Source organism: Aptenodytes forsteri, unplaced genomic scaffold (assembly GCF_000699145.1).
Source record: "Aptenodytes forsteri isolate BGI_AS27 unplaced genomic scaffold, ASM69914v1 Scaffold15, whole genome shotgun sequence".
Taxonomy (NCBI): domain Eukaryota; kingdom Metazoa; phylum Chordata; class Aves; order Sphenisciformes; family Spheniscidae; genus Aptenodytes; species Aptenodytes forsteri.
The window spans coordinates 5513440-5538083 of NW_008795129.1; the positions used below are offsets into that span (position 1 = coordinate 5513440).

At 42.0% G+C, this 24644-nt stretch overlaps 1 protein-coding gene across 1 annotated transcript; it reads left to right on the forward strand.

Moving 5' to 3' along the window:
- The first annotated feature begins 3659 nt into the window (after positions 1-3659).
- LOC103897630 (beta-microseminoprotein) lies at positions 3660-7881 on the forward strand. Its single transcript, XM_009277725.2, is given in 4 exon segments — positions 3660-3683; positions 6129-6228; positions 6754-6856; positions 7752-7881. Coding segments are annotated over 4 exon segments (357 nt in total).
- Positions 7882-24644: the final 16763 nt, after the last annotated feature.

Sequence of the window (24644 nt, forward strand, 5' to 3'; positions counted from 1 at the left end):
AGAGGAATGAGGCTTTTCTTTCTCTCTCCAAATCTAAAAACACACTCGACAAACAGCCTGGTAACAATAGATTACCTTGAGCCACAAATTGCCAGTGGGTCATGAAGCAGGATTGTGGGGACAGGACAAGGGTAAATGGCATCCCCTTCCTTTCCATCACCCTAGATCAACCCGCCTTTTAGAAGGTCCTAGAAAAGTACTTCTAACAACTACAAAAATAATACCATAATAGCTGGACAGGATAACCTTTTCAGAGATTTTTCCAGGTGTCAATACTTCAGAGAAAATGCTTCCTGAGAAGCCGAAAGAGACTAGACATGTTTAGCAGCATTCAACTGGGAAACTAGGAAAGGTCTAAGTATGAAATCCTGAGCAGTTGTCCTACCAACAAAGCCTTAAAAATGTTTCCTGCTTTTTAGTAGTCTTGCATTCAGAAAAGGCAGACATTCAATGCTCTGTGTTTTCATAACCCAGCTATCAACTTCGCAGGAATATTGAAAATGATCAGAAATGGCTGGGCTGGTCACAAGGATGATACACTTTTCATGGGAGGGCTTGTCAGGCAGTTTTGTCTCTCTTCATGCTATATGGCAACTGGTGAAAAGCGAATTAGTGCAGTGCTACGGAAGCAATCATTCTTGAAAAAAGTGTATTAAAAAAGCAACTCACTGGAGATGTAGCCAGATCGAAGACTTTAGGAAGAGACTGAATTATTTTAAAGCAAGATCTGCATATCCTGAGGCAGGAGGTTCAAAGGCACTCAGAGGAGTGTCAGCCTACCAGCAGACAATCAGCAGTGCAGCTGGCAGGGCTCCGGCATCTTTATCAAGAGCTCACTGGCAGAAGAATAAGGTGTTCTGCCTAACAAGTGCTTTGAAAGCAAAACCAGTCTTGCTTTGAGCTCTCTATCAAAAGCCACAAAAGGACTGGCATAAAATTTCCTGTCAAGCCCAGGGTGACCCAGGGGTAGCAAAGCCTGGACATGGTAGGTGAAGGGAAGGGAATGCTGTAAAACCGGTGCAAGCCATAGGTTGGTACACGTCGTCTATAGTTTCTCTACACTTGTATGAAACCCTTACATCGAGTAATCTGGGAGAAAGTAGACAATCATTGCTGCTAGTGTTTGCAAACAATGCTTAATGTGACAAATAATGACTAAGTGGGGTTGCCTTGATGGTAAAATAAACTGTGCTTACTTAATCCATGCTTTAGAGATTTTTTTTTTTAATTTTGTAGGAATAGGAATTTTTTAAAGCTCTGTAAAACATAAAATCTATATTAAGAACAGTGCCCCTGAGAAGAATTTAGGGATGGAAAGCAAATGTTTTGTATCTAGAACAATATGGTGCTTAAGACAGCAGATGTGATCCCTGGATGTATATACAGGAAAGGCATTATGTCCTTCATAGCATCTGGGGTCATTTCCACAACACTTACAAGCTTTCATACCTTGTTCTTTACTCAGATTTGAAATGAGAGACTGCCAGGTTGGAGACTGTTCAGAAATGGGTTACAAGAATGAAAGGAAATCTGTGCTACACAACTGAAGACCAAAACCACTGTACTCGCCTGAGAGAAGTTATAATCTGACTTGACACTCTGTAAGCACAGACGAGGAAGATTTTGATGATAAAGTAGTAGGATGCTGGAAGCAAAGGATGAGAAAGGAAGTTTATTGAATTTTCTCAATGACATAAACATGATTTTCATGAAATGAAAGTTTTAAAACATGTAGTGATTATATCAGAACAAAAAAAAGTCAGGTCTATAGTCTGTAAAATTGAATGCTTAGTAACTTTTCATGAATTATGTATTTCTTACTAAAGGATTATCAAACCTGCACAGACTTCAGCATTTCCTCCAAGAAGGTCATGGAATTATGTCACATGATGTACTTAATTTATTTTTGGTCCTGCTGAATTCTTTGGATTGAATACATCCAAAACCTGAATTAATTAGTACTCAGAAATACATAGTGCATAGAAGGAAATGAATGACAACTTTTCTTGCCACCACTCCACCATTCCAAAGTATTTACAATCCTGTGTTTAATTTACTCTAAAAAAAAAAAGCCCAAAATTATTTAGCTTGTAGTACAGCCAAATTTTATTGGATTTATTGGTCCAGAGCTTCTAAATGTAATCTTAAAATCATATGCCAAATTTCCTGTAGCTGGTGATAGGTCTCCCACAGGAATGAGTTTCAAGTTACTTGCCAGCATCTGTACCAAAGTATTTCTTTTTGAAACATAGGTAGGGCCACAGTCTGTTACTTCATTCTAAAAAGAGGTTGCAGGAGCAAGGGAAAGCAGAGTATTTGATTAGCACTCTGAAATTTACCACTGCTTGAGGAAGTATTTTGCATATATAAAAGTGATCATATACTCTATCACAGTTATTCAGGTCAAAGACTGAACAGTCCCACAGGAGCAACAGCAGGCTTTTGATTTGAGAGGAAATCCTTATCTTAGTTGAGGAGAAAGAGAAATGTTGTAATGTGATCCAGTTTTGACCAAGATCTGAATGTTAAGAGGTTTTAATACTGGTAACGGCCAAGTACCCTCAGTTACCTTACAGTGCACACTGCAGCATTAAACATGAGTATGCAAAGATCTGGCAAAAGCTCCCTAAGCTATTGATACCTGGTTCCCCACTCTAAGCATATTCCAGCCCACTGATAGCAGAAATGGTCAGCATGCATTCCTGCCACAGCTAAAGATCACCTAACCATATAATACTGCCTACAGCTTAGCTGTCAATATTTGTATTTCATCAGAAAGGCATTTCGTCTGATCATAATGCTTCCAAGGACTACAAAGTTCCGGGTTCAATCTTTTACCCAGGTCAGTGCTCTACAGAATCAAACATTTTCTGCCATTGCCAGCTGGTGAAATTTCAGTGATTTCTTCAGAAATTTCAACATAACTGCATTTGAGTTGAGTAAGCTTTTTTTCCCAGACTTGAATTGCTCAACATAAAGGCACCATAAAATATTTTCTCTCAGATTCCACATAAAGCACTTGCAGAGTTCTTCTAGAGACTTGGAGCTCTTTGGAAGGCAAGCATTCCACAATGGTAAGTCAAAGGTTTAGATTTTTTTTTTTTTTTTAAATGAAGATACAGATAGCTATTTGCTTTAAAACTGCAAAAGAAGGATATTTAAGAGAATCACCTAGTTACACATTTTTAAGTGTGGATATATTCTATTAAAAAACTGCAAGATGCAAAGAAAGTAAGACACCTTTGTGAAGATTACTGTGAATTTTGTTCTTTGTTTTGTAATTCTTTACAAGAAACTGTACACATATATCTCTTTGTCTTTCACTTGCTGTTATCCTTTTCTCAGAAATGTTTGTGAAAATATTCAGAATTTTGTAAACATTTAGGACTGTGCTTTCAAAACCTATAGATGTTAAATACAGTTTAAAATATAGTCCCTTTACAATTAAAAGTATAATACGCAGTGTATTTTGTCTGCATTTCTCTTTTGATCTATCAAGTTGTGTCCTGTTTCAGCTCTTCAAGCCTCCAAATGTGTTTGCAGAATCTGAATCAACAGTTAGGTAATGCTAAATAGATAGACAAAGCCCTATGGCCCAGTTTTCCTCTAATTTGTGCTCACGTAATCCCCAAAGGTACAGACATCAATTACTACCTTTGATGAGAGTCTCAGGAATGGCATAAGTTTTACAGAAGAGGCAGTAGTTTCTGCAACATATGTAGATTCATAAACAAAGGGAGAAATTATCATCTACTTCTTTCTCTGCCTAAGCTTTCCTGAGGGCTTGTCTATACTCAGGCAAGACCTAGTTGAACAAAATGATCTGGTGTCTCATTCCACATTAATTCACCCACTTTCAAAGGCCATTAAATCCAGTTTGGAAGATTCTGTTCCTCAAGACGGCTGGTGGCATCCCCTTTTTAAGAGAGTGAACAAGAAAAAAAAGAAAAAAAAGATTCCTTGAAGCGCCTTGCTCACAGACCGCCCAGAACAACCCAACTCTGATGTTTAACTAAGAGCCCTTGGCATCAGTGTAACAGTAATAATCTCTGCCATTTCTAGTAAAGGATACTGTTTCTGCCAGTGCTTTCTTACCTGTTTGACATCTTCTGTGCTCAGCCTAATTACATGTGGGCCCTTTGCTGCTAACTGTCTGTTGCTTAGCTGGCGTATCCTTTGGTTGTTACAGCGTAAGGCCAGTTCAGACAGCGATTAGACACCACAGACTTCCCTTTCTGTTTGGATTCAGTGGAAGGTCCAGAAGTTTGGTCTTTAGACAGAGGAGCATGCCCAAGTTCATCTGACTGGCATTTCTAGGAATAGCAAGATAAGGACAAATGTTGTAGCAAATAAAGGATAAAACATTCACAGAAGACAGGCCAGCACAAAAGGAGGATTTTAGTCTTTTCTATAAAGACATGGGTGACAGCAGTAAGAGCTCTGATAGAACTGGCCTGTGCTGTTGCAAACACCTGAACCAGTTTGGAGGAAAGCTACTGTTTTCCTCCTCAAGATGGGTGGCTAATATACAGCAAGCAGTATCCCAAGCATGCTGAGATCCCCTGTGGGAAGCTATGACTCCCTGAGCTCACAAAGCCCCGGATAGCTGCACAGCACAGATAGCCCCACAGATCTATGCCAAATGCACGTGGAGCCTCAGCAGAGAGCAGCTGCAATGTTACATCCTACAGCTTCCTACGGAACAGGAGTTGCTTAGACAATTTTCGTTTGGCCAGGCACCACAGAATAGCACAGTTTAAGAGCTTCAGTCTTTCTTCTTAACTTCTCATTCTGACTATGGTCCTTAGCGTGGCATCTGGTTCTATTCTACCCCAAAGCCTCAGGAACTCCAAATCACACAACCACTATGGAAATTAAGCGTTACACCCTTCCCAGACCACTCCATGGACTCTCCCTCTCCCTTTCAGTACACAATAAATGTCCCTCAGCCCTGTAAGAAAGCAGCACATCAAGGATTAAAATAGCAAGTGTTTTCCACAGCAGACAGAGGAGATTCCCCTTGGCTCACCATCTGCCTAAGGTTCAGGACGTTTCAGTGTCTTTTGACGTTCATGATTCAAGTAACCCAAGGTAGACAGCAGAGGTGCCTAAAAACAAAGCCTCTCACTGCTATTTTAAACCCCGGTTTCAAGTAGCAACAGCCTCTGGAGTTCAGAGCCGTAACTTGGAAAGTTCTACTTATTTTGCAATCCTTTCATGTTAATCTGCAAAAGCTATCAAGAAAATGTAAATAACTTCCTCCACTGCTTCTCAGTCTCTGGCCATTCCTAAAATTTTGCCTTAAGTTATCCAGCTTAAGCAACCCATCAAAGTAACCCTGTGCTCTCTCACACTTCTCCAGTCCCTCTACCCCAGTATAACAGCCATTACAACGTTATGCAAGCTTTTTCAAAAAAGTCCTGGTTGCTCAGCAGGTCCCAGCAGACATCTCGGAAGAGCTCTTACAGGTGTTTAGCTGTTGCCACCACTAGGCAAAAGCTGTTGCCACCACTGGGCAAAAGGAAGGGTGTACTGTGAGGTGTCCAGACCTGTGTGTGCATGGTTTAACAAGATGGCTCATGTGCTGTTAAGCAGATTATACAGCACTGGAATTTTGCCCTGAGACACTAATTTGTGTCTCTCGTCTCTACCCAGCCACCTATTTCAAAAAAATTACTGGAATATAATTAGCTCCGAGATCTCCACTCCACTGCCAAATTTGGAGAAATTGCTGTACCTAAAAGTGAAGCAACGGGATACTATACAGGCAGTGGTTTGCTGGAGAAATAGCTAAATCTGACTCAAAGGCAATAAATAAAGCACTAATAAGAGTCTGACAGGACTTTCAAGTGTATAATACTGTTGAAGCTTTTTGTGATTTCTAGAGATTGGACTTCGGCAGGGAGTGATGCTGCTGACGTATTTGTGTCATATTGTTTTGTCTCTTCCCACCTAAAGGAAAAAGTCATCAATGCAGTGAAATATCTAGAGTGCCCTTTTCCAACATTTTCATGTACGCATAAGGTTATTTCTAATTTTTGATTCAGGTTCAGTGACTTAGCTTTTGAAAACAAAGATAATCAAAGTGGAATTAAATTCATGCCATGGGCCCTGTGTCTTTTTTACAGAAGAGCTTTCTGGCTTTCCTTGTTGCAATGGGCATCGTAGTGACACTGGGTGATGCATACTGCTTCTCTAAAATGAACAAGCCAGGGGAGGCTGACAAAGGTAAGGTCCTCTCACTTGACTGTTCTGTGGCAGCTTGGTTCTATGTGGAGCTGCCAGGAAGGGCTCAAAACACAAGGGAGGGGGGAGATATCAGAAAGACATGAATAGGAGGTTCCAGCACCAAGTTTCCAAAAGTAGGGAAAAACAAAGTCTTCCTCTGGACTGGGTATGGTGGCAGCAATATTATTGCTATTGGTGGTGGGTTGCTATTGCTATTCCGGCACGTGGAGCTGATGCTGGAGTTGGGAGTAGTTCTGAATAAAGTGTGTTGCCAGTGGCAGACCTGGCTGTTTGGTTGCTCACTTTCACCCCAGATCTGTCACACTGAAACTGTCCCTAACAAGTGAAGAAGAAACAAGTCCAGGCTCTCAAAATAGTCCAGGTAATAACCTGGAGAACAAAATGACTTCTACTTTACTATTGCCAAGAAAAACATTTTCAGAAAACTGGCAGTCACTTTTAAACTTTTCAGCCTTTATGTGGAGACTTAAAGAACATGTTCTCTTTTGCTGTTCTCCTATGCAGGCTGTATCCTGGATGGAAAACTATACCCCTTTGGAGAGATCGCGAGGACAGATAATTGCTTCAGATGCAGCTGCAGCCGAGATCAAATGCGTTGCTGCTCCCTGTAAGTTTGAACTTCTTGGTAGCATCATCGCACATAGGAAGACCACAGCTTTCCATTTGCTGGGAATAAATGAGTTTCTAAGGGCACAAGAGAGCCTTTCCTCACCCTTGTCACAGAGCTAGGGCAAGCCACATATAGCTCTTGATCATTTGGATCCTTGGCTGTGTTTACCTTAGCTCACTTTCTGCTGACTGGGAGTGGACACAGGCCCTTCCAGACACATCCAGTTGGTGCTTGCCTTTAATTTTCAGCAACCTGTGAACCCCTCTGACACTGCAGTTAAGTCTTTCCTTAGCAGGGAAAGTGGGGGTAGGAAGGAATTCATTCCACAAGGGACTTAAATGAAGCTCCTCTAAAGGGCTTATGATGATCTGAATCCATTTCCAGAGATGCTTTTCTCCAGTGAACGTGCTGACCCTAGAGTGACAAGGCTCTGCTCTGAAGTATCTATCTCCAATATCCTCCTTTCCTCTTATCCAACCTTCTCAAAGGGCCAAAATAGCTTGATTATTATCATCGCCTTTGCTCAGGTGACACTCAATCTGTCAGGAAACATCTAGCACATTCTAAGCAAACTGGCAATAATGAAAAAATAATGGAGAAGAGACAAAACATGCCGAGACTATGTTTATGTCACACCGTAGAGTGCTATGCCAGAAATCCCTATGGTAGCACTGAGCATACTGGTGCATCTACACAGTGCAGTGCAGCAAGGCATCATTTGAGGCCCTGGAAGCTGTAGCTGTGTGGCACTCAAGCTAGCTTGGCTGGTCTTAGCCATAGTTTCAGAGGTATCTCACTCAGCACTAGTTCAAGCTATAATCACTGAACCACTGAAGTATTGAATCTTTTATTGCTCTCAGTCTAACATTTGCTTTCTCTTTGCCAATGGCAGCTTTCATACTCCTACTGGTTATGACAAAGAGAACTGTAAAGTCATTTTCAACAAGAAAAGCTGTGACTATGACGTGGTGCAGAAGAGTGACCCCTCAAAGGAGTGCGTTGTCTATTCTCGTGTGGGCTAACAACCCACCTGCTCCGAACCTCTCTGCCCTGTGGAATTCCTCCCCTTCCTACAGATGCTTTGCCATCATAGAGAAGCTCGAAGACACGGGAGATCTTGTAAGAGAGAGTACTTCAGCAGCTCACTTCTAATCTCCTAATTGTTCTAGTTCAGTATACAAGATGCATAATCAGATACAATGTCTCATTTCTGTCACTACTTGCATTGGTATGACTGAACTTTTTTGAATACAATAAATCCTGATGAAACATCCAGAAATGCTTCATAATGATGGTTCTTTTTATATAATAACACTGGGCAATGTCACCTTCTTTGAAAGAGGAACACAGTCACCTCACTACTCCAATATGCCGTGCACCAGTGCCCTGGCACAAGCCACTCTCACGCTTTGTAGGTTCTGTTCTAGCCAAGGGTCAGAGCAGGCATTTTAGCTCACCAGATGCCAAAATCCGTTATCATTTGGAAGGGATGCACTGTTTGGGACATGCTGTACAATGGCTCCTACTCAGGGCACACAGGGCACACCTGAACTGCTGCAGGAGTTTTGGCAAGATCGGTGCTGCTAACACCCGTGACCTCTGAAAAAAACAGTGAGGATGGAAGATCATCATGCTTTTTCTCCCTTTTTTTTTTTCTTTTTCTTTTTTTCAGCAATGTCATTCCCGCTCCGCCGTCGACACTGAACAAGGGAAACTCCGATCATTGGGATAGTACAACTCCCAGCCGCTATTCTCCCGCTCCCCTTCTCTCGCTGCTCTTACCGCAGTCTCGAAGAGGCGCGCCGAACCATCCTCTGCTACCAGACGTCGGAGTTTCCCTTGTTCAGTGTCGACGGCGGAGCGGGATAGTTATCTACTATAGGCACGCGCTTCATAACAACCTATGGTTGGTTAATTACAGCTGTACACGCGCTCAATTATAAGCTATGATTGGGTTAAAGTTACTGTCCACCCGCTTATTGCTTCTACTCGATTAGCGGTTGGCAGCAGGACATGTTAGCCGCTTACTTCACCTCCTTATAGATACAGTTTCGTTACAGTTGTTTACCCGGCCCCATTGTTCTTTGTTCTATCCGGGGAAGTCCCGGTGGTCATCCTGCTGTGTCAGCATGTCTTAGTTACTTTTTGATACATGGGTTGCTCAGCGATACCAGATCGTGGCCTTGCTGAATCAGCCATTCCTCCACATGTCATCACCCAATAGCAGTGGCTGTTCCCCTCCATCGCCCACTCTGACCTGTTGCCAGGTGTCCTCCAAGCCCCACTCCTGAAAGTCCGCACGCGCTGCGCTGCATTAGTAGTTCTTGCCCACACTGAAAAAGAAATATAGATCAGCCCCTGGAGACATGCTTCCTCATGGCAGCAGAGCTTGAGGTACTAATAAAAGGCAGATGCCTTCTGTCTCTTCAGTATAAAAATTCCCCACATTCCCTGGGGAGAGAAGTCCAGCCAGTGATGGACTTCAAAACCAAATCTCCCACTTGGCAATTGGTAATATCCTAAATCTGTCCACATATAGGAAACCAGGCAACAATACCCTGTAAAATGCTGTTTCTACATGGCCTCTTTGCTCCAGAATTGAGTATTAAAAACCTGCAACAGTCTGCAGTTAACTGTTGTATGGTTTGAAAAGAAACACACCTTCAGGACAAGTGGACTCTTTAATGATGCTCCATAATCATGACAAAGTCTGTTGTCTTGTAAAAGCATCAGGTTACACACAGCTGAGCATTCTTAGGGCAGGGATCCTCACCTGGCCCAAAATCAATTGTCAGCCTATATTTATTGAGCAGGGGTTCTTGCTTCTCAGGATGACTCATCTCAAGCTCTGTGAGCTATCAGTAAAATCAGAAGGATTTATTGTGGTATGTTTTCTCTGGCTTTGTTTTTGGTAATTTGCTATGAACATTGTTTTAAACTTTCTTATGGCTTCACTTAAGATACCTCCTTTTGGGAAAAAAATCCAAATATTTTGCAAGCAGTGGTATTACATTCTTAGCCTGTTAAAGTTCTCCGCACCACAGGCTGGATATCAGTCAATAACTTCGTGTTCCTGTGCAATTGCTTCCTGCAAGGCTGAAAGAATGTGAGGGGCCAGCATTAGAGTCAGTTCAGCTTTTTCCAGTACAAACATTTGCATACGCCTTTTTAAAATCTGACTTTCATTCACTGATTTAATCATATCGTTCCTCACAATTCCCCTAAACAGCAGCATGTGGAAATGAATGTTCTCACGTTGCTTAAGGTCTTAAGGTAAGTTTTCTCCAAAGAGTTTTCATATCCTGCAGGAAAGGAACAGTTTTGAAATTTGTCCTGAATGACTTTCCCCCTTTTCTGCCAGCTCATGTCAAAATTACACAGAACACAGCCTCAACCGGTACCTGAAGGAATGTTCTCACTTACAGAACACACAGCTGCACCTTCTTAGGGGAAGTAATATTTTGAGCATGGAGATCCAAAGACTTCCTACCTAAATAGCTCACTAAATAGCTCACTAAATAGGACTGTTTCTTGAGAAAATCAGTTTTCTTTTTTTTTTTTTGAATCCCAGTTTTAAAAATAAACATTTTTATTGCTAACAGAAGTGACTTGAGGCTCCTCATGGATTATTTTTTAATTCAAACCCCTGAGAACTGCACGCATCAGGATTAACATCCAGTTTGTTGTAGACTAGAACTGTGCCATGTGATACTGGAATGATTTCAGTATTCCAAGTTTTGCCCTACCACAGTCTTACAAATTAAGGCTACATTTTTCTTCTGAAACTTATGAAAATTAGTTTATTACCTCATAGTCACATTCATGTTCTTAATATTGGTGGTTCCTCAGTAAGACTTCACATTTTAAGTGATTTTCGGATACTTAGTTCACTTTTAAATTAAATAGAATTTCATTCCGCTTATTCCCTTATTTGGACCTTTATTTATTTATTTATTTATTTATCTATCATTATGAGCCTTATTACCTCCTAGAGTCCCAAGTGTTTCTGTAGAATCTAGGTGCCAATTTTCCTACAGATGAAGATGACTTTCTCAGTGCAAGAAGATTTCTGATCTGCTGGCAGCACCAGTAACAGCATGAGTGACTGAAACAGGAAATCTGGCACAGGCTTTGGATCTCATGCTTAATATATTCATTAAGGTTATGAGACTGGGAAGAAACAGCACATGTGATCAATGTGATTAACACATCCTTCCAGAAGTTATCCGCGGGTGGGAAAGCCCATCTTCCACAGCAAGGGCACCTCCTCCACCACATGTACTTGAAGCAGAATCTGAACAGCCCAGCACAAGCAAAAGCTGACACCGGAGAAGCCAGAAAATGAATTCTGGTGAGTTTACCAGGCCCAGGAAACAGAGAGAGAACTGACCTAGAGGCTCCAGAGAATAGTCTGGCTTCACTGAGACCCAGAAATTCCCTCCAGATGTTTAAAAAAAAAAAAAGATCTTTTAGTTTCAACATGCAATTGTATTGGGTTTTCTATTAACAGAGTTGCTGACAGTACTAAAACTATTCCCCCTCCCGCCCCCAAATGAAACAATCTTGGCAACAAGGCTCAGGAATCTTGACTCCCTCTTGCTATAAAGTGGAAAGCCTCTCTACTGAGAGGAGAAATGCTTAACAGCATTGTTGCAAGCAATGTTTTTTTTTTTTTTTGCATTCATGAGATGATCCAGCTGCAGGAAAGTAGGATGATATATCACTCACCCTCTGTTTTGAATACTTGTCATTATTTGCATACCACAAATACGAGGGTTATATGTGTAGGACAGAAACATGGAGAGGTACCAGTTCAGTTTTCCATCCTTCACAGCAATGAAACTGCTTGTTGATTACTAGCCAAATTCCACTAACTTTCTCGGAAATCCCAACAGAACCTCCCCAAACCTGGAATATCTTTGTGTTTGATTTGCTTGGTAAGACACTAAAGAATAAGTTTTTGCTATTTTTATATTCACCTCTGCAGGAAACACCGGACAGGCCATGCAAGAGCTCCTTAGAAACAACACATTGTTATTGTAAGTCCAATTCAGATTCTTAAGATTTCATAGTACTCGGAGTCAATCTGTTGACATGTATGTGATCAGAGAGCCATGGCAGTACCATACATGCATTTGAGCTGCAACCTATTTCACGTTTGAAGGAATAACAAAAACAAAATGCTAGCTGTCATTTTGTGAAAAAAAATTACATAAAGTCTGTTAAATGTTCTACTCTTTCAGGTGCTGTGACTCCTGTTTGCTCTCTTAAAGAGGGGGAAAACAATTCTTCTAGCACAAGTATTCTCTCAGTAACTGTTAAAATACTTTCAAGAAGTAGTCACAGACAGTGTGGGGTTTTTACAGCAGTGTTTCCGGGGCCTCCTTCTTGACACTGCTATGCAGTGCATGCTGTTATTATGAACTATATAGCCCAGGTGCGATTCTGGTGAAACCTGCCAGAGATAAAAGCCACAACAACCCTCTTTATGTTGTTCTGTTCTAGTTGCTGCCCATTAGGAACAGACAGGAAGGGTGTAGAACAAGAAATGGGATGAAGCAGGATTTTATACCTTACAGTGGAAAACAGCAGAGAAGAAAAAAGAGGAAAGATCCCAACAGCCAAGATACCCCACGGATTTGGCTGAAGCATTCTGTGGCTGCCCTCCCCACCCCAGTCCGTTCTGAGTCCGTGCAGCAATAATATCCAACCGCTGCGTTTTATCTTCATGGAATCAGTGACTAATAAGTTTGGAAAATGGAAACAAGCTCATGCTCTCTAAATAGAGCTGAAATACAGTGTAGGTGGGGTTTACACAGAATTAACTGAGCTTTCCCCAAAAAAAAGCCCAGAGGTTGCTGAAATAAGTAACCGACACTGAAGTTAAGCCTCCTTTCATTTTGTGCATGCATGTGCAGGTCGTGTTAAAGATGGAAGACTGCACAAATTTGGTACCACCTGGAGGACCAAAGGCATGCTTCCAATGTCAGTGCAGCCAGAGCGGGGTCCACTGCTGCACCATGTAAGTTCCACAAAGCCAGAGGCTCCGGTGGCAAGAACTACAGCAACGCTCCCATCCGCCACCCTTCCTATAGCTAACTCCTTAAGTCATGCCTCCATCAAAAAGTCTTTACTTTTTCATAGACTTATGATCTTCATTTATTTAATCAGCTGCAGGGTCAGGATAACAAGCTGTGTTTGGAATCACTGTGCTTTCTCATTTCTGGAATAAACTTTTCTGTCATTTTTTGGTTCACTGAAGATTTCTAAGATCTTTTTGTTACCATGTGGCTTGAATTGAAAGTTAGAAGTGTAGGAAATATTGCATTTCCCATAAATTGGAGATCTCTTTTTGGCTAGCTCTGTCACTCCTAGCCATTCTGTTTTACTGCCTCTGGACTTTTGTCCTTGCTGCTATAGAATCTGTGGCTATCTTCCTCAGTGCTACCCACACTGCAGAGATGGAGGTCTCCTCCTTGCAAACGCAGCCTGGCATTTGCGGTTGGTTCTTTAGATTTTCTTGTCTGTCTCTGCGGCCCTTGCTTAGCACTGATCCTTCATTTGGGGATCATGGCCTGACAGGATTTTCCAGACTAGCTGAGGAATTACCACGTGTTTTAAAAAAAAAAAGCATTTGCGCCTTAGCAAGAGGGATCTTTGCTTATCCACAGAACTAAACAGGGAAAAAAATGAAGTGTTTCTCATCCCACTGAAATTGCATTGAATTAAAACTGAAATTTGGCCCAGGGATGGGGCCTCTGCTACATATGGAAGGAGACAAGGGTGTTCAGATCAGGGGAGAAATGACGTTGCTGTCTCCAGCTTGGGCCTCCCAGCTTGAATTGAGACCTCAATTCAAATTTCTGCTATGCCATATATTACCTGGGACAAGTCAGGCACACAATCTGTGCCCCTTGCCTGTAAAATTAATGCAATTCTTTGCTAATGCCTATACCAGGAGAGATCTGAGGGAATAGGCTTTGAGGTTTGTGGGTATATGAGCCTCAGAGTCAACAACAATACTCTCACCAAGATAAAACTTCCTTCTACCACATTTACAGTGTTTCTGTGTCAACAGCGCATGGTATATTTTACTGCTGTTTGCTTGTGCTTTTCCTTAGAACAGTTGTCCTTTATCACATGCAAATGTGGCAGACGTCATTTAACAATTTAAAACCAATGTACATTATACATAGCATTGTAGGTTTAAGGTCAAGATTAATTTATTTGTAAAGCTGTGTTTACTTATGATCTGTGAGCTGATAAGCCTCATGCTTCTTCTTGCTTTCCCCTGCTCAATGGCGGTACCAGTCAACCTATTGGTTTTAATGACTGGATACGTGAACTTATCTTCCATCAGGAGTCCTGCACTTACTCTCTCCTGCAGAAAGTGGATCCCTCTCAAGAATGTGAGAATAGTACTGAAATGCTGGGTTAAGAAACAAGGTTCCTGGACTGCTTTCATTCTAGTGCATCTCTTCTAGCTTTAAGTTGTTTATAGAGCAATGCTCTTCATGGGTATTAGCTAGTTTGTTGGGGTTTTTTAATAACATTACTGCTCCGAAATGGTGTTGTATTTCTCTCTGTTGATTGCCTAGCACTGAAAGATACAGAAAAAACAAGGCTGATAATCTTGCATTAGTCTCATTATCTCTGTGGTCATCAGTGAGATGTAACCAGAAATCCTAGCTGAAGAATGACTGAGTAAAATAGTGAGGTAAATCTTCAAGAAAGTCCCCAAGATTTTCCCCCGCTTTAGGAAGAAACAGGATACTCTGTTCATCAGCATTAGTGGAAAGAGGGCGCAGAACTGTGCAGAGCACTGATATTCTTAGAATGTTTTTAGTAAGAAATAAACTGGTTGGGAAGACAAGAAGAGGTTTCAACAGAGCAATGTCTGTTGGAGATACCTGTTCCCCACACAAGCAAGGCACCTGTCATCCTGTACACAAACAATGTGAACAAGAAACACAACGTAATGTGGGCCACAAATGACCTCAGTAATCAATATATGGATGGACTATCTACATAGAGTTTGCTGTTCTGAGTGGTTTCAGCACCACAGCATGTTGTTAGGGTCCCCTGAGTTCACAGATCATGCAAAGAGCTTCTTCGCTGTCCCCAGACACTGCCCAGGCTCAGACAGGTCGCTCCCTGCTGCGTTCCGAAGCAAGCTGCTTGCAAGAACTTCTATCCATACCTGGCATAGCTTGCACCTAGAAAACAGGGAGGGTCCTGCAATGGGAACAGCTGGGCGGTCACTGCTTATCTGAAAAGTTGAGAGAGAGAACACACATGCGCATTGGTTGGATTTTTGTTCTTTGGAGTCGAGCAACAAACACGTTCTCTGGCACTCAGCACCAAACCAGAAAGTTGACTGGGTTTTGTCTGTAACAAATTCTACAAGTCTCACTCCAGTACACCAACATCACAAATTGCGATGTGTCTGGTAACTTTTGTTCACATACAAAAACTGTTGCAGGGTGCCTGTCAAGAAAAATACTGCATGCTAACTCCACAACATGCAAGAAGAAAAAAATGGCTCAGTATTATTAAGAGAATTAAGACAATGTAATTTGATGGTCCTTTTCTTCCAACCTATCATCAAATACTTTCTCCAGATTACCTTTCAGGACATGGAGGAGCCCATATCTTGAACAGGACTCTGTGGTACTTCCCACAGTATTTTCAGCCAAGGTGAAATAGTTACTTCTCAGCACATAAAGGTTACAAAGAGCAGGCATGCAAAGCTAGGGCCCATCCTTAGCCATCCCACAGACGTAAATCAATTAGGTCAGGCAGCATAGGAACAGGACGTCTGAAGGGAGCGTGTGAACTCTCTCCATCTTCACTGCAACCAACACAAAAGGCAGCTTTGGTCTAGGATCAGGGTGTATTGCTTTGTTATCCTACTGAGCCTTTTTTCCCCCCTTTAACAGAAAAATGCACATGCTCTGAAATACCTCCTCTGAAACACTGACAGTATCCCAAACCACAATGATGCTGTTAAATTGGCTTCATACATATTTGTGAGAGATCCAAAGGGGACATTTGGACTGTGTTGGCATCAGTAAAGAAATTCCAAGTGCCCGTGCTCATGGGCTGACCTGTTCTGTTGGTTTACCAGTGATTAGGAGTCAAGGGCATGAGCTGTGTGGCTGTGGTCTTAGTCATCTCCTGTTCCAGGGCAGTGCACACATCAGCATTGCCAAATCTAACTTATTCACGATAGGCTAATTGTGGGCAGCTTTAATCAAACCTATGGATACCTGCAAGCACTTCAGCTCTTTTCTGCCATCCTGAAGAAAGGTCTGGTAACTGATTTACCCAACCTACTGAGTTGAAAGCCAGCTAAGGCTGTCCCCTGTGAGCGGTGGTCTCACTGTGACATGCATTGCAATAATGCTGGCTTTCTCATATGGACTCCCTGAGCTAGCTCTCAACTCTGGAGTTTGGGTAGAAGATGTGGAGTGGCCACCCCAGCTTGGAGTTCAACCTCAACTCTCAAACCCACACAATAAGGCAACGCAGTTAGGCAGCCAGAGTAGTTAGTTCAAGTATTGCAGGCTGCGTAGCCCTGGTAATAAGGGGAAGGCTTCTTCCCCTACCAGGGCTATGCAGTTTACAATATTTGAACCAACTAGATAAAGCTAAGCAAAAGGGGACTGTACTTGACTCCTTTGCTATCAAATTACTGTCCTAAGCATTTGGAAAGCATGTCTGTCCCTGACACGTACAACCTCTGCAGAAAAGGGACCATATCTCGTCGGCTACAAGGTTGAAGGAAGAAAATATATGATGCCTATTTTTTCCCCACTCACAGAGGACCTGAGCATATAGGTCTTCTACATGATGGAAAACTAAACAAGGAAGAAAACAGTTATCTAGGACCCTTTTCTAAGGGCCTACAGATGCTAGCCACTCTCCACAGAAACCCTGCTTTACATGTAACCCTTCCAACCACCACTCCTTTTCCACAAGAGCCTTCTTTCATCTTCAGCTGATGAACAAGCAAGCTGAATGATTGTTCAAAGTTCCTCGCTTTTAAAACCTAGATAGTTCAAACTAAGCATGCAAATTTTGTTGTGAGTGACAATCACAATGTCTCTAATGGGTTTCTCAGGACAAGTGCTAAATATTCTTTCCAGGCTTGAAATTCCTTTTGAAGTACCACCCATAACTGCCTTCCAGCCACACCTATTTCTTCAGTGCCTTTCAGAACCAAACCTTCCTGTACATAATTGGATTATTTTAATAATGTCCACCCCATGAGGTCATTTTGCAGAAAACTCATTGGAGTTATTCATGCATGTTCAGTTCGCTCAAGGACTGGTATCATAAATTCCCTCTCTATATAAGTTCTTTGGGAACATGAGCTTCTTACAGGTTGTCTCCTTACTGGAAGCCTCATAATTCTGCAAGAATGGTGAGTCCTTACATCTTATACGGTAAAAGACCATGGTATTTTGCTATAGATTTTAAAGGAGGTTCTGTTGGATTTATCTCAGTACTCAGAAATCTAAGCAACTTGGAGAAAGTAGAAATTCTGTGGTTTGAGAGCTAAAGTCGGACAGAAAGGCACAGGCAGGTAAGAACCTTGAGTAAAGGATATCAGCATGTATATGGCAGGAGATGTCTAATAGGATTCCAGCTAAGGCTTTTTATTATAACCTGTTTTCACTTACCTGTAGTGTTTGGAGGTAATCTCTTTTCTGACAGAAAGCAGCTCTGTTGTGTCTCAACCTAGAACTGGCCTTCATTTTTGTGAAAACTGGATAACATCTGAACATTTAGTTAAACTAAAAAACATTATCTTGATTTTTATTCATTTGCAGCTCTGTTGCAGTTCTGTGGGTTTTAACCTCTCCTCCGCAAAATTAAATGCTAGTTCTTCCTCCTCCCACCTCTCAGATATGACTTCTTTTTGTGAGTCACCAGTTCTACTCTGTCCGAAAAACCCACATATAAATACAATATATGTGTGTGTGTATATGTCATTGTTTATTCCTGGTCTACCTTTCCTCTCTTACCAAGATTTTAAATTCATCACAGCTAATTCCACCCTAGAGTTCTTGCACTTATTTCCTTCATATCCCCAATGAAAGCCCTTCAAACGTTTCAAACTAATATTGAAGGATAAGGGACTTGCTGAGGAACTTCAGCTGAACTTTCAGAAAAAAACTGCTAACAAAGGTCATAAAATAGAGAATTATCTAGGTTGGAAGGGCCACCTGCAGGTCATTTGGTCCAACCTCCTGCTCAAAGCAGGGCCAAATCTTGAGGGTTCAACTTCAGCTAAAGTTCTTCAGCTTGTTCCTAATCCTTCAATATTAGGGTGAAACATCCAGTAGGTTCTTCAGACTTCAGTGAAGAAGTTTTTACAACTGTGAGTGAGGTTAGTGGCAGAGACAGTCGGTGACCAATCCTATGGAGAAAATAACGACAAGAAAAATGAATGGGGAGGGGAAAGGAGTAGAACACACTACTTTCACAAACAGTATCCGAGTCTATCATCTGTCCTGTATTAGGCAATGCTTGATTTTAACAGCTTGGAAAGACAGACTTTCTTTTCCCCTCCTAAATGATGCTCTACCTCTGCTCCTTCTAAATGGCTCAGTATTCCTGACTGCGTGTTAAAGTGTCTAAACTGCAAAAGACAATGGATTTTGATTTGAAACCACAATGTATTTTCCTATTTCTAATGGTAGTATTTATCCTCAAGATATCTTAGTAGTAACTTAAGTATTCATATTAATTCTGCTTTCTTGTTCAGAAAATCATCTTGGCCTGCCTTCTTGTTCTTGCCATTAGTGTGACACTGTCCAATGCTGATTGCTTCATTCAGCCATTGAAGCTAGAAATATCTGATAAGATCACAGGTAAGAGATCAACTGTCCTCAACTTGATAGACATCACCACAAGCACTGCCTGATTTGATTTGCCCATTAGGTGCAATTTATCACAATTTAGAAATAAGTGGAAAGAGAAACCACTAGGAAATGGGGGGGAAATGCGGTATGGAGAGCAGGGAATTTATAATATGTTATAAAACCAGAAGAGTTTATTAGAGGAGCATCACACAGGCCAAACTACAAATGAATTTTGTCAAGGAAAATAGCATGGGCTTAGTTTATAAATCTACATGAAGTAATAATTCATGTTTTCACTATGGCAGCATATTTAGAAATACAGAGAAGGGAGAAGAAGGATCTTTCTCTATGTGTGTGTGGTCAGTATAAAGCAGGAAACAGATTAGCAAATGTTCAGCACACTGGTCAGTTTACTCATTAGTTGTTTCCCGATCCCAAGGAAAGTTCTTAAGAACAGAATGGCTGCTTCCCTTGAGTCTGGGACTGCTCTTCCTGAACACAGCTAGTCTATCAGTCTGCAGATGAGTGGAGCTGCAGGAAAATAAGTGCTCAAAAGAAACATGCAATTATTTGGACACAAGAAGAGCTGATGTGTGCCAGTATGGAAAATAAACTGAGTGCCCCAAAATAGAGCTTTTTCTGGGGAAGCTAGTGCTCCAACTAGAAAAATGAGTAAACATTGCCAAAGAAACAGAACATATTTATGGGCAAAGACACAACATAGCACCCCCAAATCCTCCATTCTGTCTTGTCCTGCCCTCATAAAATTCTGCTTTCCAGATCACTCATTTAGGAAGTTTATTCATAAAATCATGGAATAGTTTGGGTTGGAAGGGATATTTTAAGGTCATCTAGTCCAAACCCCCCTGCAATGAGCTGGGACATCTTCAACTAGATCAGGTTGCTCAGAGCCCTGTCCAACCTGACCTTGAATGTTTCCAGGGATGGGGCATCCACCACCTCGCTGGGCAACCTGGGGGTCGGGGCTTGCCCCGACCCAGGTGCAGGACCTTGCACACTTGGCCTTGTTGAACCTCATGAGGTTCACACGGGCCCACTTCTCGAGCTTGTCCAGGTCCCTCTGGATGGTATCCCATCCCTCAGGCATGTCAACCACACCACTCAGCTTGGTGTCATCTGCAATTCCATGAGTGTTGGACAAGAACTTTGTATCCAATATGTGCTTTCTTACTGCAGCTGAGGACTGGGAAGTTTTCCGGGCAGATTTAGTCTTGCTCTAAATGAGGAGTCAACAATAGTTGGTGTTAATGAGGGGGGAATTCAAAGCCTTTTCCTAATTCTGACCAGATCTGTGCCTAGTTGTCTTTCTCCTGGGTGCTCCAATTCCTGTACTTAAGATGAGCTACTCCAGGAAACCGATGCTGCCAAGAACCACAGGAAAGAGAGGGACCCAGGATACCCTTCTCCATGCGTTAGAATAGTAGCAGTCCTGCTCTGTTGGGGACCCTCAGTGTTTGCCAGATAGGGATGTTAATGTAAAAAGCCAACAAAGATCCCACCATTTTGTACAAGCAATAGAGTTGTTAGTGCAGTAGGTCTGACACGGAAGGCTGCTTGCACACTATGTTTTCAGGCTGCCATGACTCGAATGGAAAGCTGCATGAATTTGGTTCCCACTGGAGGAATGCAGACTGCTATGACTGCTCCTGTTCCAGGGACGGAATCAGCTGCTGCTCCAGGTAAGTTAGGAGCAGCAGTGGGGGTTTTCCTCCACTGCCATGATACAGCACAAAGCACTTCCCTTCACACAGGGGTCCCTAAGAAATGACCGTGACCCTCCTCTCACTCACTTCGTATCACAAAGTTATGCATTAGCCCAACACCATCATCACTGAGCATGCAAGAAGTTCCTTTGACAAATATAGCTCGTGTTTAAAAAATGATTCTTGATTTTAAAAAAGGACTTAATTCTTCTTGAGGCTAAAAATTCATGCAAGATACTGATTCAAGAGAGAACACGTAGTTACTTACTTCTATGGCTCCTAATCCAGATCTTCCCAAAGCCACACATAGCCCCTCTTTACTCTGAGAGGCAGCTCAAGATACATTGGCCTGCCTGTACTTTTTACTATAGTGATACCCAACCGCTCATGCAATTCTTGTTCCATATTATGGCTGGGAAAAAAAAAAAAATCAATGATATTTGAGTAGCAAATAAACACAACAAACATCCCTTGGATGTAAATCAGACCAGTAAACAACTCTCCCCTAATCCTGCTTAAGCAGCAGGCTAAGTAACTTTTGAGCTGGGAGCTTCATGTGAGCTCCCTTTTCTGCTCCTGAACACCACCTCAGTATAGCCTATTCATATTGAAAATGTAGATACCATCTGAAATGGAAGCTGTTTACTTCTTGGTCTCATCACCTCTTTTTCTTTTCCCAATGACAGCTTTGCAACACCAGTTAGCTACGATGAAGAGAAGTGTGTAAGCATTTTCAACAAGGAGACCTGCACTTATAAAGTAGTGGAGAAAAACGATCACTCAAAAGAATGCCCAGTCCATGGGTGGGTGGGCTAACAGAGAAGGATTGTGGATTTGGAGGATAATTCCCTCTTTTTGTTTTAAGGGTTCTCTCCCTCACAAATTCAAAAACAGTGAAAAATACAGCTGTTGAGTGAAATCTACTCATAAAACCTAACACATGATAAAACTAAATATCTACTCACAAAAGACTCTCTTGGTTTCTCTGCCTTCTGCTTCCCCATGAAGAAAGAACTGATTTGTTCCTTCCTTGAGAGCAGAAATTAAAGCCAACATTTTTAAGCATCATCAGTAGCTGCTAATTTTAATTCTTCTCCAGTCACACATCAGTGCCAGGGAGTATACTGTTATCTGTGCACAGCTGTACCTTAAAGCTAAAATAAAATCAGATGAAGCATCAGAAATTCATGTGACTTATTTTCTTTGAGGATGGAAGCCTAAAGAATTAACATTCCAAAAATCAATGGGAAAGATATGAAAAGCAACTTAAAAATCTTTCTGAACACTCTCCTTTCTAGGACAATGTCTTATATGATGATCTTTTATCCTACAAGGTTCGCTGGAGCCTGCCCAACCTATGGACTGCAACAGCCACCAGCTACCCAGTCTAACCCAGCACTATACTTCCATTGCACCCACAGCACAGCAGACCCAGTCCTCAACCTGGGGTTTGGGTAAAAGAAAGGGTCCTTTATTCAGATTAACCTTTAAGAAATTCAAGTTATCAAATTGGCCAATGGACAGGATTGTGGCTGGATGGAGAGACTGATCTGGACTGGGCTCAAACAGGGAAGAAGCTCGGCAAATCCACAAACAGTAACTGAGTGGGATACACGGGCTGGTATAAGCTCTCCCTCGGTGCACTCCTTCATAATCTTTATGGGTACATTTGTTCAGTTGCCTCTTTCCACAAGTGACTATGAGCATCCTATGTGTCCATATCCTCTTTTCCCTATAACAGAAAGAGTGTATAAGAGCTTCCATAGTTCCTCGTTTCGAATTATGGAATGAGCACACACCTTGTCAGCAGGGCCCAGTCTTGCTGTCTGCAGGGGCAAAGCAAACCTCAGCTTCTGTCAGCCTTGACCACATGTGCAATGGTGAGCAACACAGGACCCTAGGAATTACATGCCAGTGATTTATTCCACCTCTGCTTCCCTTTCTCCTTCCCCAGGAAGACAGCCCTGCTGGTTATGCTTTTTAAAAATTGCTTGCCACACACCCTCTTGGAAGAGGGCCCACAGTAACATACTTCATACAACAGTTTACAAGCCAAAGCTGTTAATGTCACTGTGCAAATAGACTAAAGGTGTCACAAAGCCCATGAGGCACTTGCCTCAAGAGCACCAACAATTACATCTACTGGGAAAAAGGTTAGAGGGTTCTGCATGATTTGAGCTGCATCTGTCCCACTTTCTCCTTTCTAGGCTACCAAAACCCACGCAACACTGTTTGAGGTCTTGTGCTCCACATCAGATAAGACACAGGTGTCAACAGGCTGCCCAGGAGCACATGCAAGATTGGGCTGTAACTGAACCGATGTTCTTGTGAAGCCCAGGAACATGCTGTATGTAGAAGTTCAGAGCTTAACACCCAAAATACCTTAGTTTGAGAACAAAGGATACCTCTTCCCATATTATCTTTAGACAGTGGGATTTTGATCATATACTTACAAGAGCTAACTTGACAATTTGTCTGTTACAACACCCATTTATTTTGTAGTTTACCTACAAACTCACCCGAAACTGACTGCTGAATTAGTTTTTTTTCTAACATCTACCCATATCTGGAAGCTACCGGGACCTGTTTGTGGTGTTTTTACGCAGATAGTCAATAATAGTGCATTGTGGAGCAAGCTTTGTAACCAACTATTTAGGCACATGATTAGTATCTGTCTTGATTAGATGTCCTTAGTGATAAGGAACTATTTCATAGAATCAGTAAAAAATAAGATCCAGACTTCATAATTATATTCAGGAAGACTACAAGCTAGGGAATACAAAGACTAAGAATGTAACAGTAACCAAAAGGCAATGTGCTCTGATGACATTTCGGGAGGCAGTGGTATAAACTTTCTCAGTATTTGCAGAGATAGTCTGAGTTCAGTACGGAGACACCTGCTTCTGAACCCCTGAATTATTCCTTTTCTGCAGTACCATAGCCTAAACTGAAAATGTTGATGAGTCTGGAATTGTGACCTGCATTTGACTGAAGTTGAGCTTTGTGTTTATGGTTTCTGTATACAAGAGGTCAAGTTCTGTGCAGTCTTCCGAAAGAGGAGACCATATTTTTCCTTCCTGCCACCTTCCTCCCCCCCTCAGTTAATTCCTTTTCTGCATCACTAAAGTCTGCTAATTTCTTTTTCTCCAGTTGTTCTGAGGGCACCAGTCTTTTCTATTCTGCTGCAGATCACTACCTGATCTCTGAAACAGAATGTTTCACTGTGTGCTTAAGTTTGCCGGTTTGAGTGCCCTCAGAGAGAGTAGAAGCAGATGAGGCATCCTATTATCTAACGTCTGAAAATTGTCCAAAGGCTAGGTGCATTACAACTCCTGAGTCATTTCAGATGGACTCTACCCAAGCACCAAGGCCATGAGAGGAAGTTTAAAAAACCAAGCCATTATTCTATCCCATATATTACAGGTGCCATCCGTGTACAGACAGAATTCATGTTCTCAGACATGAATCTTACTGTTCACAGCAGGTAGAACGTTCAGATTCATAGCCTGTCCCAATATCCAATGAAGAAGAGCAAAAAAGTTTGCCTGCCAAGAGGAGGTGGGCATTTGTGAGGCCATCCTGATTTGCTATAGCGGAATGGAGTGTGGACAGATCATTTTGGAGCTTGTGTAATAGTCTTCAGCCTTTTTATACAGCATAAAGGAGAGATTTTTCTCTGTGTTATTGCCATCACAGCAGCAGATGCAATTTGAGCTCCACCCACAAAGAGGAGCTCGTCTTCTTACTAGGTTTGTTCCTGCAGCAATAAGCTGCCTTTACCTGAGACTTCAGCTCCCTAATTGGTTTAATCCAGTGCATGTGCAGGCTGTTAGTTTGTTACTTGCCTCTAGCTACCGCCTTCCTTATTCTAGCACCAAATTTTTGTTTTCCAGTGTTCTGGTCCAACTCCTTGTTCTGGATGACCAGCCCCAGCCCCTTCAGCACCTGCCAAAGATGCTGAAGTTGGGTTAGAACCATTTTGGAACTTCACCCACATACTTGCACATACAATCACAATTCACCTACCACAAAGCCCATGTGTTTCTTGGGAAAACTGGCTGACAGCGTGACTGCAAGCAGAAATACTAGCTTGCCTCTTCTGTTTCTGCTTCCCACTCTCACCTGCTTGGAAAGCTCAAGACTTACCATTCACAAAACAATCTATCCACATTCAGTGACATTGCTTGGGAG